The sequence below is a fragment of the Melanotaenia boesemani genome, chromosome 17, assembly GCF_017639745.1.
Source record: "Melanotaenia boesemani isolate fMelBoe1 chromosome 17, fMelBoe1.pri, whole genome shotgun sequence".
Classification (NCBI taxonomy): Eukaryota; Metazoa; Chordata; class Actinopteri; order Atheriniformes; family Melanotaeniidae; genus Melanotaenia; species Melanotaenia boesemani.
The window spans coordinates 34,421,785-34,440,973 of record NC_055698.1 but is presented as its reverse complement, the minus strand read 5'-3'; the positions used below and the strand labels follow the sequence as shown (position 1 = coordinate 34,440,973).

Sequence of the window (19,189 nt, the reverse complement as noted above, 5' to 3'; positions counted from 1 at the left end):
TCTGTTCAGATTTGTGAGGCTCTGCAGAGGTCAGCCTTTATAGCTCACCTGATACCTGCTCAAGTAGCCCCACCTCAGTCTCCTTCCCAGTGATGGACCACAGATGCAAATCACCCCATAAGACTAAAAAAAACTACATCCAGACCAGCTTGGAGACGCCTGGACTCACATGGTACCACCTGAACATGAATTTAATTTCGGTCCTTGTAAGGACTAAAAAACTCAGAAGCATAATTACCACGATACATAAAAGATTTATTTTCAACTGTTGGTAACTGTTGCACAAAAGTAGGATTTAGACAACCAGGATGAATAACTAAGCTCATTCACTCCAAAACAAAGTGTCCAGGTTTAACTGGCTGCACAAGGAGCAAGCCAGGATCAGCAGACATGGATTCATCAGGACGGGTGAATCTTATCTTGGATAAGTGCATGACCGCAGCTTCCTCTCTTGTGATCTAGCAATGACTCACGGATCAACCGTTAAAACTTTAGACGTCACTGATTGTGTACTTTTACACAATTGCTGCTACACACACTATGCACTGTACACTATATTACACATATTAACTAGTACACAGTCATTATGACACACTCAGTATTACACGCTCACTTCAACACGTAGTGTTGTAGTGGTTTGATGCCTGATGGTGGAGGTGGAGTGATGGTGGAGGTGTTCTGGTGGTTGGAGGTGGTGTGATGATGGAGGTGGTGGAAGTGTTGGAGGAGGTTGAGGTGGTGTAAAGCCTGATGGTGGAGGTGGTGTGAGGATGGAGGTGTTTTGATTGTTGGAGGTGGTGTGATGATGGAGGTGGTGGAAGTTTGGAGGAGGTGGAGGTGGTGTTGTAGGTGGTGTGATGGTGGAGGTGTTGGAGGAGGTGGTTTGATGCCTGATGGTGGAGGTGGAGTGATGATGGAGGTGTTTTGATGGTTGGAGGTGGTGTGATGGTGGAGGTGTTGGAGGAGGTGGTTTGATGCCTGATGGTGGAGGTGGAGTGATGGTGGAGGTGTTCTGGTGGTTGGAGGTGGTGTGATGATGGAGGTGGTGGAGGTGGTGTGATGCCTGATGGTGGAGGTGGTGTGATGATGGAGGTGGTGGAGGTGTTGGAGGAGTTGGAGGTGGTGTGATGCCTGATTGTTGGAGGTAGTGTGATGATGAGGTGGTGGAGGTGTTGGAGGAGGTGGAGGTGTTGGAGGAGGTGGTTTGATGGCTGATGGTGGAGGTGGAGTGATGGTGGAGGTGTTGGAGGAGGAGGAGGTGGAGGTGGTGTGATGCCTGATGGTTGGATGTGGTGTGATGATCAAGGTGGTGGAGGTGTTGGAGGAGGTTGAGGTGGTGTGATGCCTGATGGTGGAGGTGGTGTGATGATGGAGGTGGTGGAGGTGTTGGAGGAGGTGTGATGATGGAGGTGTTTTGGTGGTTGGAGGTGGAGTGATGGTGGAGGTGTTCTGGTGGTTGGAGGTGGTGTGATGATGGAGGTGGTGGAGGAGTTGGAGGACTTGGAAGTGGTGTGATGCCTGATTGTTGGAGGTGGTGTGATGTGGCGGTGTTTTGGTGGTTGGAGGTGGTGTGATGATTGAGGTGGTGGAGGTGTTGGAGGAGTTGGAGGTGGTGTGATGCCTGATTGTTGGAGGTGGTGTGATGATGGAGGTGGTGGAGGTGTTGGAGGAGGTGGAGGTGGTGTGATGCCTGATGGTTGGATGTGGTGTGATGATGGAGGTGGTGGAGGTGTTGGAGGAGGTGGTGTGATGCTGGAGGTGGCGGGAAACCTGAGGTTGGAGGTGGTGTGATGATGGAGGTGGTGGAGGTGATGGAGGAGGTGGAGGTTGTTTGATGCCTGGTGGTGGAGGTGGTGTGATGCTGAAGGTGGTGTGATGGTGGAGGTGTTTTGATTGTTGGAGGTGGTGTGCTGATCGAGGTGGTGGAGGTGTTGGAGGAGGTGGTATGATGCCTGATGGTTGGAGGTGGTGTGATGATGGAGGTGATGGAGCTGTCGGAGGAGGTGGAGGTGGTGTGATGATGGAGGTTGTGGAGGTTTTGAAGGAGGTGGTCGTGGTGTGATGCTTGATGGTGGTGGTGTTTTGATGGTTGGAGGTGGTGTGATGATGGAGGTGGTGGAGGTTTTGAAGGAGGTGGTCGTGGTGTGATGCTTGATGGTGGTGGTGTTTTGATGGTTGGAGGTGGTGTGATGATGGAGGTGGAGGGTTTGGAGGAGGTGGTCGTGGTCTGATGCTTGATGGTGGTGGTGTTTTGATGGTTGGAGGTGGTGTGATGATGGAGGTGGTGGAGGTGATGGAGGTGGTGGAGGTGTTGGAGGAGGTGGAGGTGCGTTGTCGTAATGAAAGTCGTTCCTGCTTTCATTAAAACTAAAACTAAGTTTTATAAACAACATTTTGAATCCAGGAGAACATCTGCCCAGCGTTTCCTCCTTGCTGCTTCCTCCTGGGCTGAGATCTGGTCTGAACATGTTCTCCAGTTCTGGAGCAGGCCGGTTTATGTCAGAGGAGCATGAGACCGGGACCAGAACCAGGACTGCTGCTGCAGTGCTGCAAAACAATGAAGACTTGAATCTGTGAAGCACTGATACATAAAGATTTCATTCATTTGTTTTTTATGGTTGTAGCAGAAGGGGACAAAAGCAGCAGGTTTCCACCGAAAGAAAAAAGAAACAAGAATTTAAAGGCAAACAGTGAGTTAACTGAAGTCTGATCAGGTAATAATCTCACAGGGATGCTCCTCAACCAGCATTTCAACAGAAACATGAAGGGTTCACCGCGCTGTGGCGGCTGGTTTCATGGTGAGAAATGAGTTTTAGACACTACATCATATTTTTGTTAATTAACAGCTGAGAGGTTATTAATTACCGTCCTGTGGTTTCTGTCCATCTGAGAGGCTCCTGCACCAAGTCTCCCAGCTCGGAGGCATCCGGCAGTTTGGAACAGGATTCCTCAGATTCTGCGTATCAGCGGGAGCCTCGGCCAGCTTCCCCTGACCTTTGCTTTAACTCCGTCCTCCAAGAGAAAACTGCTGCCTCTCTTCATTTTTCTTTTGCCAGTATCCCGAGAAGGTGCTGATGGTTGGAGTCTGTAGCGCGTAGAGGCAGCCAAGGAAACACGCCACACACACACACATACGGACCGGTGACACGCCACACACACACATACGGACCGGTGACACGCCACACACACACATACGGACCGGTGACACGCCACACACACACATACGGACCGGTGACACGCCACACACACACCATATCACTGTAGAAAGTAGCTCCAAGGATGAAACTGACTGACACTTTCTGCTAATAATGTCAGAGAAACAGGACTTCCTGCTTTCCTCAGGTGTAAATTATAAGAGTGAAATTTCTCTTTATGTCATAATAAACCTGTTGATGTGTTTTTCTCCATCTGCGTTCGGCTTTCCGACTCTCTTTTCCGACTTTTTCCTTCCAGAGACGACCTTCACCTTAACAGGAGCCATAGCATCCATAGTATTTAGCATGTTAGTATTAAAACTAGCAGCAAGCTCATTGGCTGAAGCCCTGGCAGGGCAGGTGTTAAAGAGAAGACCTGGTTAAACTTCCCACTCCTGTATTCAGTTATACACGTTCTGTGATCACCTCCATGGAGACATTAGTGTGAACAGGAATCGTATCTCAGAGAAAACACAATAACGATCAGACAGGCCCACATCACACACAGTAACCATGGAAACCCTTCCACACCAGTAAGTCTACAGTGTGTGTGGGCTCTGTTATATGCTGAGTCAGTCCAACATTGTCCAGACTGTGACTGGCCAAAAGACTGGCGGTTGCAGTTCCACCCTCGTCCACTAGGGGCTCCAAAACAGAGCAAATCCCCATAGACTCCCATGTTAAAAAAGACCAACTTCACAGTAGAAATAAACATGTTTAAAGCCTGGTACAAAAATCCATATTAGGATTAAAAGGTCAAGTTTACCTTCATGACAACTGTGAGGCGGGTGAAGTTTTTTCTAACTCATCCATTTGGATGTTATTTAATCTTGAAATTCTGCATAATTAAGGGCCTGTCCTTTTATTGACAGGTATCCAATATCTGCGGAAAGAAGGGAGAGAGCAGCACAACCGCGGTTATTAGCCGGCTAACAGCACCTTAGCTTTAGCCCGCCTACCTCCGTTAGCTGGTTAGCTACCGTTGCTGCGGTTTAGCTCTTAGCTACAGGCAGCTCAGAGTTTGATGGTTGTCAATCATCCACCCCCACCTTCACAGCCCCCCTCTCAGCGCCACCTCTTTGCCTATGTGGTGGGAAAGGTTTTCATCTTGTCCCCTCTTCTAAATTGCACCTTCCAGGTGCAATCTATTGGCAGTGATTGAGGGGTGGAGCTGAGGGCCTGTATATTTAGTAAGAGCTTGCTGGTCAGCGGGCATTTCCTCAGTTCTGGGTGGTCCTGGTGGACCTCTAGCCGTCATGGCCCCCCTATGTGTGGGGGACGCTGTGGCCCACAGGGGATGTTACCTGTACTGGGAAAGCTTCTAGAAAGCAGCTCTCTGTGTTCTGGCCGAGCTACATTTCTCCTTCTGTTACCAAACAGCCTAGATATTCTGGAACCTTCTAATAAAGGTTTTCTTATTCTTATGTCTGTATTCAGAATTTCTGATGGTTATTTCATTTTACCCCCATTTTAATGGACGGGTATGAATAAATTTGAGGACGACTGTGTGTGTATATGTATTAAACACACACACGCATGCATGCCTAGTTATATTTCTCGTTCTTCCATCTTTGGGATTTTTTCAGGGTTACCTTCACTTTACCCAGCAGTGGTGTGAAGCAGTCAGTCTGCTGGAACTAGAAGAGCTGTGTTGTGTTTATTGCTAAAACTGGGAGCAAAACCTTCACCGCTAAACAGTTTCTCCCAGCTAACTTTCCCCACCCTGATGTTCCCCCCTCCCTGTGCATCCACCCTCCCTGTGCACCCACCGTCCTCTCCAGCTCGACCTCTTCGCCTCCTTCTTTCTTTCTTTCTTCCTCTTTAAATCAATTTAATGTGGCAGTCTAAATATGTTTGGTGGTTGTCCACAAAAGTTCTGAACAGAATCGGTGACAAAGGGCAGCCTTGGCGGAGTCCAACCCTCACTGGAAACAACTCTGATTTACTGCAGGCAATGTGGACCAAGCTCTGGCACCGGTCATACAGGGACCAGACAGGTTGTACAAGGGGTCCAGCACTTCATATTCCCAGGGGAACAACCCTTTTTAATGGTGTGGTCCACCGCGGAGGCCGCCGCTTTGCCCTCTGGTGCTGCAGGCCCTCGTGTGCTCATCATAGGGACGTCAAGGTCAGCTACATTCACATGTGGTTAAAAGGTTGCTGTCACTCCATCAGTATTCCATACATCCACAACTTCACCACTTTCTACAGCAGACCTCACCTTTTCATAGCAGATGGCTTACACCCAAATCACACGTTCTCATCTCGCATTGAACATTGATCTCGCCCTCCACTCCTGCAAAGCTCTCTGATTGATGGTTGTAAAAGAAATGTCCTTATTTTTCATTTACCTATTTTATTATTCATTTATTAAACATTATACATTATGTTAACTTGGATCCACAGTTATGTTTTACATGTTTTTGTTCATCTTATAGAAGGAGGCAGACATTGTCTCAATACTGATGTGGTCTAGAAAGGGGTTCCTAAACTGCTGAATCCACAGATGATTTTTTTCCGGTACACAATGATAGTTTCCTTTGTGATGCATAAGACCGTAAAGAACTTTCCTGCATCATTCAACATTCAGCATTACCAAAGTCGCCCATTTCTCTCTCTTACCAGCATGAGGAGCTGATGCTTTTACTTCTAGTAGAACAGAGGACTGTAACGTCCTGCTCTCTGGTCTCTGACCTGCAGCTACTCCAGAACTCAGCAGCAGAGTTCTGACAAGGAGCAGAGGGAAACATCATGCCAGGTCTAAAATCACTTCATCGGCTCCCCATGGGTTTCAGGATTGATTTTAAGGTTCTTACAGTTATTTATAAATGTCTTAATGGTCTTGGGCCTTCTTATTTATTAGACCAGCTTTTAGATTATGAACCCTCGTGGACCCTGAGATCCTCTGGTAGCGGCCTCTTGGTTGTTCCCAAAATCAGAACCAGGACTTCTGGTGAGTCCTCGGTCCACCACTATGGGCCTGGACTGTGGACCAGCCTGCCAGAAAACCTCAGGCTGCAGAGACTGTTGATGCTTTTAAAAACGGGCTGACGACCTTTCTTTTTAGTTTAGCTTATAGATGAATTGTATTTAATTTGTTTGGATTTTCACTTATCTAGTTATATATTTTCTATTATTTTAAATACCACCTGTTTATTATGTGGCTCACCATTTTATTTTGATTTACCCAAGTACACAGTTTTAACTCCTTTATTTTATTTTATTTTATTTTTTTCATGAACTCCTTTATCTGTATTTTTTTTTGCTTGTTGCTTGTATCAGTTCTTATTGTTTCTATGTGTATTTAATCTTGTTTTTACGGTTTAACATCTGCTGATGTTTCATACTTACATCCAGGTCAGAGACAGTAGCCAGGGATGGAGGTCATGTTGATCCAGAACGGGGTCTGGGTAGGTGGGGGGAGGGTACATGTCCTTTGTTTGCATGTATGTGTGTGTGTGTGTGAAAGAGACACTATGAGGCGTCTTTTAATTTTCTGTTGTATACTCTGCTGTGTGAAGGCTTTTAAACTTTGTTTTTAATATGTGGAATTTGTTTCTCTTATGTAAAACATGTGCTGCTTTGTGCTTGAAAAGTGCTCTATAAATAAAATTTGATTTGGTTTGATTTTAGTCAGCCCTACAGCTTCCAGAGCCTTAAAGGAACACCGGGCTAACCTGATGGTGGACCAGAATCTAATGAGAAGCTGTCTGGAAGGCATCCTCCCCCACCATCTGAGCTAACTCACCACCAGGTGGTGATCAGTTGACAGCTCCGCCCCTCTCTTCACCCGAGTGTCCAGAACATGCAGCTGCAAGTCCGACGACACGACTACAAAGTCGATCATCGAACTGCGGCCTAGAGTGTCCTGGTGCCAAGTGCACATGTGGACACTCTTATGTCTGAACAAGGTGTTCGTTATGGACAGTCCATGACGAACACAGAAGTCCAACAACAAAACACCACTCAGATTTAGATCAGGGGGGCCGTTCCTCCCAATCACGCCCCTCCAGGCCTCGCTGTCATTGTCCACGTGAGCATTGAAATCCCCCAGCAGAACGAGGGAGTCCCCAGAAGGAGTGCTCTCCAACACCCCCTCCAAGGACTCCAAAAAGGGTGGGTACTCTGAACTGCTACTAGAAGTCCCAGGAATTTTGATATCTCCCTAAAGTCCCAGAGAAGGGTCGAAAGACCTTTAGTCCAAACTGACGACTCTGCTGGCAAAAATTAGCATCTCTTCATTTGTAAATGCAGCCATTACCTGAGGAATGCACCCATTGCATCCAGCCCCTCCTTGTTACCTTGAAACGTCTGGTAAATTCTGTGGCAGTGGGGGATGGTGGGCTGAGGGGGATAAATAGTAGCTAGCTTCACCTCCAACAAATAGAAGGAAGCAAAATGCAGAGGCGGCTTACAACTCAGCAGGCATTGGACCTGATCCTCAGCGATACAAACCCTTGTGACTCAGATGGAGAAGAGATACAAATTCAGCTGGATTCGGACTCTGACTCTGAGCAGTCTTCAGGTAAGATTTGAAACTATTATTGAACTTTTTGGTATGACAAATTTCTTTCTTTCTGCTTTGTCCTGTACTGTGAGTTGCAACACTGGAATTTCTCCATTTTGGTACAAATAAAGGATTTTTTTAATCTTATTTCCAAAACATCCTATTTTCGTCCTCTGAAATTGTGAAATTGTTTACCTTGCAGATGATGAGACTGCTCCACTGCCAGAAAAGAGGGCTCGGTTGGGAAGTGAGAGGACAGAGATGGCTAAAGATGGCACAGTGTGGCATGAAGAACAGCTGGGGACATGTCTCAATTTCACCCCAATAGAACCATACGGCACAGATGGAGAGCCAACTGCTAAGGCCAGAAGAAGTATCCGGACTCGTCTTCAAAGCTTCTTCTGTTTTATAACACTTGAAATGCTTCGTAGCTTTCAAGAATGGACCATTCAGCATGCACGGCAAAAGGAGCAGGCAGATTGGTTCATGAACCTCCCAGAACTAATGGCATTTATTGCAATTATTATCTTGCGGGGGGTGAAGAAAGTTCCATCACTACGTGACAATTGGTCAGCAGAGCTGGGAAACCCACGAATCATTGCTACTATGGCCCGAAACCGCTTCCAAAACATCATGCAACACCTACGCTTTGATAACATCTTCACACGCAGTGAGGGAGTGGAGACAAATACGTTTGCTGCAATTTCTAATCTGTGGGAATCTTTTGTCAATAACTGCATCAGATCTTATAACCCTGGTTGACACATCACTATTGATCAACAGCTTTTCCCGACAAAGACTCGCTGCAGTTTTCTGCAGTACATTGCAACAAAACCGGACAAATTTGGCATTAAGTTTTGGCTGGCTTGTGACTTGAAATCAAAGTACATTTGCAATATCCTGCCATATCTTGGCAAGGACCCCAGTCGTCCCAGTGGAGAGAGACTCTCTGAGAGTGTAGTGATGAGGCTGATGGAGCCGTTCATGGATAAGGGCAGAACTGTAACAACAGACAATTTTTTTACATCGCTGTCCCTTGCGCAACGACTGCTTAGCCGGAAAACCACCATCCTTGGCACAGTCAACAAGATTCGCCGGGAAATTCCTCAGTCAACTAGACAGAAGGACCACACTAAATTCACCACTCGAGTGTTTTCCACCACTGGTGCAACACTCACAGTATATGCGCCGAAACGGAAAAAGACTGTCTATCTTCTCAGCAGCATGCACAATGTGGTTGAGACTGAGAATACCACCAAAAGGAAGCCAAACACTGTCACACAATACAACACCACAAAGTGTGGTGTGGATGTGATGGACCAGATGGTGCGGGAGTACAGCGTGCGTGCAGGAACACGGAGATGGCCAGTCGCCGTGTTCTACAACATGATCGACATGGCGGCACTGAACGCTCATGTTCTTCATAAGGAATGCACCGGAGTGCAGGAGAGAAGAGTGGACTTCCTGGTTGAGCTCGCGAAAGAGTTGGCCAACTCTCATGTGAGTCAGAAGAAGGCACATAAGGAGCAACTGCTTCAGCAGCAACCTCCCACACCTAGCCCTGGGAAAAGGGCAAAATGTCAGGTCAACCATCGATGCAAGAACAATTGCGCAACTGTAAGATGTGTTGACTGCTACAAATACACATGTGGCAAATGCAGGATGGAGATACCATGGAAGTGCCAAGCATGTTTGGACTTAGCACAGACGGACTGCTGAAAGAGCAGAAAAGCCATTCACACAAGGGCATGCCACTGTAGCCTTGTGTAAATATTTGTGAAATTGTTTCATTACTTGCATTATTTTAACTGTTTTGTTGTTTTTTTTATGACAAAAATAAAAAGCATTGGAAAAAATTCACAGTTGTTCTTTTATATCTTTGTCATGTTGACATTTATGCCCTCTTGACTTAGACACTAATGCTTCTGGACATTTTACTCACAGACCCTGCCTGTACCACCACAATCAAAAAATGTTCATTTTAAATATTCAAAATTGTTCATTGCTTGGGCTTTTGGGACATAAGGTACATGAACATTGGGTTAGAAAGTTTGAAAAATTGGTCAAAAATTCTGAAAAATTTGTATTTTTTCATTTGTATGAAAAGAGGAGAGCTGGACCTTTTAAAGTGATTTTTTAAAAAAATATGAATTCATCATTTTGTCATATCATTCTAAATTGTTTGCTTTTTTATTGAAGGCCCACAATGATTATCTTTTTTTTTTCTTCTAAAAGCACACAAATGTGTCGAGGAGGTATATATCATATATCATATCAAATATATTTTTAATTATTTGAAATATACTAGAATGCAGGAAAACCTTTCTGAATCTGTTTGAGGTCTACTCCAATCTCATACTCAGGGGACCAAGCAGTGTCTCAAGCCAAGCTTTGGGCAAAAGTTGACAGTCCGGTTTCAAGAGTCTACAGTGTCTCCCCTAAGTATGCGCCCTCCTGGGGTGTGCCAGTAATTGACTCGTCTACAAACAAAAGAAGCTGTTCGCAGCTTAAGACAGGATTTTAGCTAAAATCCTACTGGTCAATCGACCCATCTCTGGGTTGTAAAGGTAGAAAGGTCCATTGACCCCTCTCTGGGACTTCTAGTGTAACAGTCAGGATCCATCCCCCCACCTGAAGGCGGAGGGAGGCTACCCTTTCGTTCACCAAGGTAAACCCCAACGTACAGGTGTCAAGTCGGGGGGCAATGAGCATGCCCACACCTGCCTCTCACCAGGAGCAACTCCAGAATGGAAGACGATCCAGCCCCTCTCAAGGGCAGTGGTTCCAGAGCCCAAGCCATGTGTCGAAGTGAATCCAGCTTTATCTAGCCGGAACCGCTCAACCTTCAGTTGTTTTCTGTTACTAAATGTTAAAATAATGTACATTTCACTGAGACTTCTGAATGGAAGATACAGGGTTCAGTTAAGATTTGATAACATCTCAGATCCATTGATTGTTTTTTAATTATTTTAGAATTTAAATCAATCATTTTTGTGACTCAGCTTATAATAAATATTAACACAGATATTATAAACTGGACTAATGTGGATGTTTTAACTGGATTATAATGAACCAGCTTGAATTGATTATTTTTGGTAGTGTCTTGAGATGATTTTGTAGTGAATTGGTGCTGTATAAATAAAGGTAAATTGAATTGAATTGAATATTATTATCAAACTGGTGATGAACAGAAGTAGATGGACTGTTGCCGGGCAACAACAGCTCATATCTATGCTGAAGATCACTATGTTGGTTTTAATCATCATATGGTTTTAATAAGAGCACATAGTCAGCCAGTCAGCTTTTTATTGGTTATAAATCATCAGTTTCATAATTTCTTTGTGCATTTTTATTAAGTGCAGCTCGGTGTAAACAAACACATCATTGCTGGAAAGCAGGAAGTTGGATCAGTAACGGATCTCGTTGGGATTGACGGTTTCAACCCTGTGCTCTGTGGATCAGGATGCAGATTCCCGAAAGCAGCAGTGGGACGTAGATCTCACACATACAGACGCAGCTTCCTGACGTGGTGTTGGCTGGGGAGGAGGTGCTGTTTCCTGACGTGGTGTTGGCTGGGGAGGAGGTGCTGTTTCCTGACGTGGTGTTGGCTGGGGAGGAGGTGCTGTTTCCTGACGTGGTGTTGGCTGGGGAGGAGGTGCTGTTTCCTGACGTGGTGTTGGCTGGGGAGGAGGTGTTGTTTCCTGACGTGGTGGTCCCAGAGTTTGTAGTCGCTCCGGAGGATATGATCGAAGTTTGAGAGGACGAGGAGGCAGCAGTAGAGATGGAGGTGGCCAGAGGACTGGTGGTATTAGGGTAGGTGGTGCTTAAGCTTGTGGTTGAGTTCGTCATAGATTGCCCCTGAAAACACCAAGACACAAAGTCTTTTAACCATTTCATCGCATACTCCAGTATGGGAGGATAATGTATTCTCCTATGACTCTGCTTCTTTCTGGATCCTCATGGTGTTTCTTTTTTTTCTCTTTCTCTCTTCTTTAACTTGTCCTGCCAAGCATGGAGGCGACAGAATGATGGTCTGGCTGCTGTGTTGTGCCGAACAAATTTGCTTTGCCAAGAGGAGCTTTAAGGGTACAAGGCTCCTCTTGATAATCAGATTTACTTATTTAGTTATTATTATTATTTTTTATCTTAATTATTTATTTAAAATTATGGAATTTCTGTAATCTTGCTGGACCTGACCAAGGGGACAGAAAAAAAAGGAGAATAATGAAGTGAAGTAAAAAGGAAAGTAGAAAAAAGGAAGAAGAGACAAAGATTCAGCAGATAGAAGCAACAACCTTTAATCCAGCCTAACAGCAGAAAACCAGCTGCAACACCTGTACAAAAACACAACAGAGAATTTCCTACAGCTTTTACAGGTAAACTAAGCAGACAATCATCAGGAGTTCCTACAAAATAACCAAGACATCAACAACAACTACAACCAAAGAACCAGAAACACACACACCTAAACCAAAGCATCTCACTATACACAACATGGCACGCCCCCCAAAAGTTGTTGTGTTGTGTTCTTGTGTTTTGATGTCTAAGTGTAATTAAAACTGAGAGGCTGCCACAGGATGCAGCCGAGGAGGCCATTTAGACGCCCCCTCCGCTCCACCCAGCAGGATGTGACGCCTCCCACATCCCTACGTGAGAGAGAGTGAGTGGGGAAGGAGAGGGTCCAGAATGTAAGACTAGAGGGAAGCACACTTCCCCCCAGAGGATGAGCCGCTGGCAGCAGTAGGCACCCCCGTTCCCCAGGAGGCCCCCCCAAGACAGGCTAGGAGCACCCGCCCCCCACGACCAGAACACACAGCGACTTCAGCCAATGAGCCACCACCAACCCCAGAAGGCCCCACCCACCACATGCCTAGAGGGGAAGGAGAAGAGGAGGACAATGGGAGAGCCCAGACCCACGGCACACATCAGAGCCGATGCCCACCGACCCAGGCCCCACCAGTGGCCACACCCCACTGCTCAAGGTGACCCCGACCACAGACCCCTGGTAGTCAGACTCCTAGGCATCCAGGTGGACCCAGATGTTATCATGTAGTGCTAGAGGCAGTGCTTTTCTTGTTTTTTTGTTTGGGTTTTTTGTAAGTCATTTTGTTTAATTACGAGATCATAATTTCATCGAACAACATCATCTTGGGCATAAGTGCAGCAGCTTCTTCAGTACTTGGTTGAACCAAAGAGCTGGACAAATCTTTCTAACTCATTCTGAGTAGAAGAGTTAAGCTAAGTGTGGAAATGCTCCTTAAACAACTGAGTCTTTAGCTTGCTTTTAAAAGTGGATAAGGACTCTGCGGATTGGACGGAGTTTGGTAGATCGTTCCACCACTGGGGAACAACAGAGGAGAAGAGTCTAGCTACTGATGTGGCGCCACCTTGTGGTGGGAGCACTAGGTGTCTTTCACTGGCAGAGCGTAACTGTGGAGAGGGAGTGTAGCTCTGGATTAAGGAGTGGAGGTAGACCGGAGCCGTTTGGGTTTTTGTTTTGTAAGCCAGAAGCAGAGCTTTGAATCTGATGCGCTGCAACTGCTGCAATTGGGAGTTTAGATAATAGTCTATATGTTTTTGATAATAACTTTGGGCAATTGAGATTCATGAATTTTGCTACCCTGATAGATAGCTGTTTTGTAGTATTAGGTATGTTTTGCAAGTCACAGTTAATGGGCATAACTATAGTCTTACCCCTTCTTTACGCCGGGTGCATGTGCTCCACGTTACAGCTGTGCCATGGTTCTATTCCGAACTGTGTGGCGTGGCATTTTACAGCAATTCAGGTGTGGAGCGCCCGCAAGTGCAGTCCATCTAGAAGGATCTGTGAGATCACGAAATCACAGGAGGAGTGGAGAATATTGTGATCCACTTTCAGGATAAATATCTCGTCTTCTATGATGACAAAATGAAAAAAGACTGAAACCCCTGACCGGTTAAACATCTCATGTTTTCATGGTTCAGCAGCATAAATCTCCACACAGGCTTTTATTTTGAAAAATGCCGGAAGCTTTTACACTGCTCCCATGTCTGATTTCCTGTCTGCTCCTATCTAAACTACGGAAAGTGGTGCATTTTCGGTGCAAGGAGTGGCAAAAATAGACTCAGCGCGTAAATTTAGCAGAGCGCCATGACAATGCGCTTCTGGAACGCTTCTGATACGTGCTGCGGCCCCTGGTGGAATCAAACCATTGACTAAAACAGCTGCGAACAGCAGCGGAGGCCGTGGTGCACCCGGTATAAAGGATGGGTAAGACCAGTTAATAGAGTAGTTAAATATTGATGAGAATCTGTTAAGAAGTGTGATTGTCTGGGGGAGGGATGTCGGTGAGTGCTGGAGGAAAAGTAATACATCATCAGCATAAAGACTTATCTTATGTTCTATATTTTTGGTATGGATTCCTTTAATCTCTTTATTTTGTCTTATGGCAGCAGCTAGGGGTTCAATAAAAAATAGCAAAGAGTGATGGAGAAAGCGGGCAGCCCTGTCTGGTTCCTCTCTGCAAACAGAAGCTTGGAGAAGTTTGATCATTGGTCTTCACACATGCATTTGGGTTGTTATATAATATTTTTATCCAATCTATGAAAGATGACCCAAACCCAAATTTGTTTAAAGCTGCAAATAAAAATTTGCAGTTTACTCGGTCAAATACTTTTTCTGCGTCTAATGAAATGACTGTGGATTCCAGATTATGTAGAGTAGAATAATCTATGATGTTAATTAATCTACGCATGTTAGTAGAGGAATGTCTACCTTTAATAAAGCCTGTTTGGTCAGGATGTATTATTAGAGGGGTTATTTTTCTATCCTTCTGGCCAAAGCTTTGCTAATTATTTTAAGATCTACATTTATTAATGAAACTGGAGAGTAACTGGATGGAAGTGTCGGGTCTTTTCCTGGTTTTATTAGATGAAATCATGTATGTATATACGTGAATATAAACAGCTGTTGGGATTCTTAAAGAATATACTCAGTAGTACTTTAGGAAGAGATTACACAATAAATTTTCTCCTTTATTTGTAAGAATCTCAGGTGAAACTTTAGTGTTGAAATTTAATGGATAGGTTCTTGTAAGTGAAAACTGGATCTCACGTACGAGTTGATTTATACGGTCCTCACTTCCATGCTCAGACAGGAATCTGTGTGTGTGTTTGTGTGTGAAGGTCAAGCGCCTGCTTTCCACCTGGCTTCATGAAGCATGACGACATTAAGCTTGCTTTGCATACCGCTGTGCTCACTGATGCTGTCTGATGTTACAGTATTTGACTATATTTGCATGTGTGTGTGTGTGTGTGTGTGTGTGGAAGTTTCACACAATCACAGCAGGAAGATGGCTTATTGTTCGTTAACACGAAACTCACTCCACCGCGTCATCTGAACTCCTTCCTCCTCTCTCTTCTGCTTCTTGAACATCATTAAACATCCAGGTTAAAATACAAATATAAAGTCTAAACCAGAGGTACCCAACATACGGCCTGTGGGCCCAAAGATGGCCCACAACTTTGCCAACCAGAAGGTCCATATAAGTAACTGTAATATTCTAATAAAAGTAACTAATATAATAAATTAAGTGTATTATAATAAAAAAAGACTATTATCATGAAGGTAACTAAAACTAATAAGTAACTAAATTATTAAAAAGTAACTGTAATATTCTAATAATAGTAACTAATCCTTCTGTCTTTCTGACTTCAGTCGGTATGATGAGCTGAGTCAGTTCAGGTCAGGATTACTACACACATGTGGAAATGTACACGTATGTACATTTAGAAGAAGTTGTAGATCTGGAAACGTTCCAGGGATTATCATGTGAAATGCTGGGTTTTTCCTGGGATTAAATGTGTGTGTTTTTAAAGATTCCTGCTGGTCTGGAAGCTGGAATAAACCTGGAAGTGTTAAACTGAAGGAAAATATGGATGAAGTGACTCATTTCCCTCCAGAAATTTCAGGTATTTTCTAAAAGAAAAGGTCATTAAATATGAACATCATGATGATGTTGTTGTACTAAAACATTTACAGGTTCTTCTTCTCTGGTCCAGCTGTAGACCAGACTGGTCTGGATGTGAATTTCTGGGTAAAGACTCTTCACAGATCATCAGTTTTCATTCAGCTCAATTTAAAATGAATCAGAACTAAGTGGAAAACTTTTCCTGCCCAGAAAGAGTTGATGAGTAAAACTTTTCCAGTCACATGAGCAGGAAAATCAGGATAAAAGTCATCACCAAGAAGCAGCTTCAGGTTCTCCTCCATTTGTTTAGACTCACATCATGTAAATCTCCACATTTTCCTTCCACTCATTTGACTGTAAACACACTAGAAAAACATCTGGCAGCTGTTTGTTTCCCTGACACGACCTGAATGTCTCGTCATTTTCTTACCTGGCTGCAGCCAAGACAGACCAGCATCACGTAGACCCACAGAACCTGCATTCTTGATCCCGTCTCTGGATCCGTTGTCATGTCTGTCCCCGCCTCCCGTCTCACCTTTTATACCTGCAGAGGAAATCTGATAACAGCTGATAATCACTGAACCGCCTCCAGCAACAGTTTTATAGGCTCAAAGCAAACCTCCAGGTCCAGTTTTTCTTTTAAAATACATCAACAACATGTGAGAGTCTAGTCTAGTTAACCCTTAAACCTCCACCAGGTCTCCCAGAGCTCCACCTCCTTCACCAGGTGGTGTGTAGGACTGTGGGGTAAATGTGATGGATAGCTACCCTTTAGCTGATCTACGAAGGTTTTCCAGACATTTCTATTCCATCCAGGAGGTTTACAATCCAGCCACTAAATGTAGTTTTATTCATCTGGTTTATACTGGGGTTAAAAGCTGCTACAGACTGGTTTATACTGGGATTAAAAGCTGCTACAGACTGGTTTATACTGGGATTAAAAGCTGCTACAGACTGGTTTATACTGGGATTAAAAGCTGCTACAGACTGGTTTATACTGGGATTAAAAGCTGCTACAGACTGTTTTACACTGGGATTAAAAGCTGCTACAGACTGGTTTATACTGGGATTAAAAGCTGTTACAGACTGGTTTATACTGGGATTAAAAGCTGCTACAGACTGGTTTATACTGGGATTAAAAGCTGCTACAGACTGGTTTATACTGGGATTAAAAGCTGCTACAGACTGTTTGACACTGGGAATAAAAGCTGTTACACACTGGTTTATACTGAGATTAAAAGCTGCTACAGACTGGTTTATACTGGGATTAAAAGCTGCTACAGACTGGTTTATACTGGGATTAGAAACTGCTACAGACTGGTTTATACTGGGATTAAAAGCTGCTACAGACTGGTTTATACTAGGATTAAAACTGCTACAGACTGGTTTATACTGGGAATAAAAGCTGTTACAGACTGGTTTATACTGGGATTAAAAGCTGTTACACACTGGTTTATACTGAGATTAAAAGCTGCTACAGACTGGTTTATACTAGGATTAAAACTGCTACAGACTGGTTTATACTGGGATTAAAAGCTGCTACAGACTGGTTTTTTACTGGGATTAAAAATTGCTACAGACTGGTTTATACTGGGATTAAAAGCTGCTACAGACTGGTTTATACTAGGATTAAAACTGCTACAGACTGGTTTATACTGGGAATAAAAGCTGTTACAGACTGGTTTATACTCGGATTAAAAGCTGCTACAGACTGGTTTATACTGGGATTAAAAACTGCTACAGACTGGTTTATATTGGGATTAAAAGCTGTTACAGACTGGTTTATACTTAGATTAAAAGCCGTTACAGACTGTTTTATTCTGGGATTAAAAGCTGCTACACACTGGTATATGCTGGGATTAAAAGCTGTTACAGACTGATTTATACTGGGATTAAAAGCTGCTACAGACTGGTTTATACTGGGATTAAAAGCTGCTACAGACTGGTTTATACTGGGATTAAAAGCTGCTACAGACTGTTTTACACTGGGATTAAAAGCTGCTACAGACTGGTTTATACTGGGATTAAGAGCTGTTACACACTGGTTTATACTGTGATTAAAAGCTGCTACAGACTGGTTTATACTAGGATTAAAACTTCTACAGACTGGTTTATACCGGGATTAAAAGCTGCTACAGACTGGTTTATACTGGGATTAAAAGCTGCTACAGACTGGTATATACTGGGATTAAAAGCTGTTACAGACTGGTTTATACTGGGATTAAAAGCTGCTATAGACTGGTTTATACTGGGATTAAAAGCTGTTACAGACTGGTTTATACTAGCATTAAAAACTGCTACAGACTGGTTTATACTGGGAATAAAAGCTGTTACAGACTGGTTTATACTAGGATTAAAAACTGCTACAGACTGGTTTATACTGGGAATAAAAGCTGTTACAGACTGGTTTATACTAGGATTAAAAGCTGCTACAGACTGGTTTATACTGGGATTAAAAGCTGTTACAGACTGTTTTACACTGGGATTAAAAGCTGCTACAGACTGGTTTATACTGGGATTAAGAGCTGTTACACACTGGTTTATACTGGGATTAAAAGCTGCTACACACTGGTTTATACTGGGATTAAAAGCTGCTACAGACTGGTTTATACTGGGATTAAAAGCTGCTACAGACTGATTTATACTGGGATTAAAAGCTGCTACAGACTGGTTTATACTAGGATTAAAAGCTGTTACAGACTGGTTTATACTGGGATTAAAAGCTTTTACACACTGGTTTATACTGGGATTAAAAGCCGCTACACACTGGTTTATACTGGGATTAAAAGCCGCTACAGACTGGTTTATACTGGGATTAAAAGCTGCTACAGACTGGTTTATACTGGGATTAAAAGCTGCTACAGACTGGTTTATACTGGGATTAAAAGCTGCTACAGACTTGTTTAGACTAGGATTAAAAGCTGCTACAGACTGGTTTATACTGGGATTAAAAGCTGTTACAGACTGGTTTATACTAGGATTAAAAGCTATTACACACTGGTTTATACTAGGATTGAAAACTGCTACAGACTGGTTTATACTGGGATTAAAAGCTGTTACAGACTGGTTTATACTAGGATTAAAAACTGCTACAGACTGGTTTATACTGGGAATAAAAGCTGTTACAGACTGGTTTATACAGACTGGTTTATACTAGGATTAAAACTGCTACAGACTGGTCTGTACTGGGAATAAAAGCTGTTACAGACTGGTTTATACTGGGATTAAAAGCTGCTACAGACTGGTTTATACTGGGATTAAAAGCTGCTACAGACTGGTTTATACTGGAATTAAAAACTGCTACAGACTGGTTTATACTGGGATTAAAAGCTGCTACAGACTGGTTTATATTGGGATTAAAAGCTGTTACAGACTGGTTTATACTGGGATTAAAAGCTGTTACAGACTGGTTTATACTGGGATTAAAAGCTGTTACAGACTGGTTTATACTAGGATTAAAAACTGCTACAGACTGGTTTATACTGGGAATAAAAGCTGTTACAGACTGGTTTATACTAGGATTAAAAGCTGCTACAGAC

At 43.7% G+C, this 19,189-nt stretch overlaps 1 protein-coding gene across 2 annotated transcripts; it reads right to left on the bottom strand.

The window, feature by feature from the left end:
• Positions 1-10,998: 10,998 nt before the first annotated feature.
• Positions 10,999-16,173, bottom strand: LOC121656524 (putative protein TPRXL). Of its 2 annotated transcripts, none has more exons than XM_042011563.1 (2): positions 16,081-16,173; positions 10,999-11,559 (listed from the first exon to the last, which is right to left on the bottom strand). In XM_042011563.1, the coding sequence occupies exons 1-2, from the start codon at positions 16,159-16,161 to the stop codon at positions 11,140-11,142; spliced, it is 501 nt and encodes a 166-aa protein (XP_041867497.1). In that variant the 5' UTR covers positions 16,162-16,173; the 3' UTR covers positions 10,999-11,139. The 2 variants fall into 2 exon arrangements, with proteins under 2 accessions (XP_041867497.1, XP_041867498.1); XM_042011564.1 differs by lacking the exon at positions 16,081-16,173 and adding an exon at positions 13,396-13,471.
• Between the last annotated feature and the right edge of the window lie 3,016 nt (positions 16,174-19,189).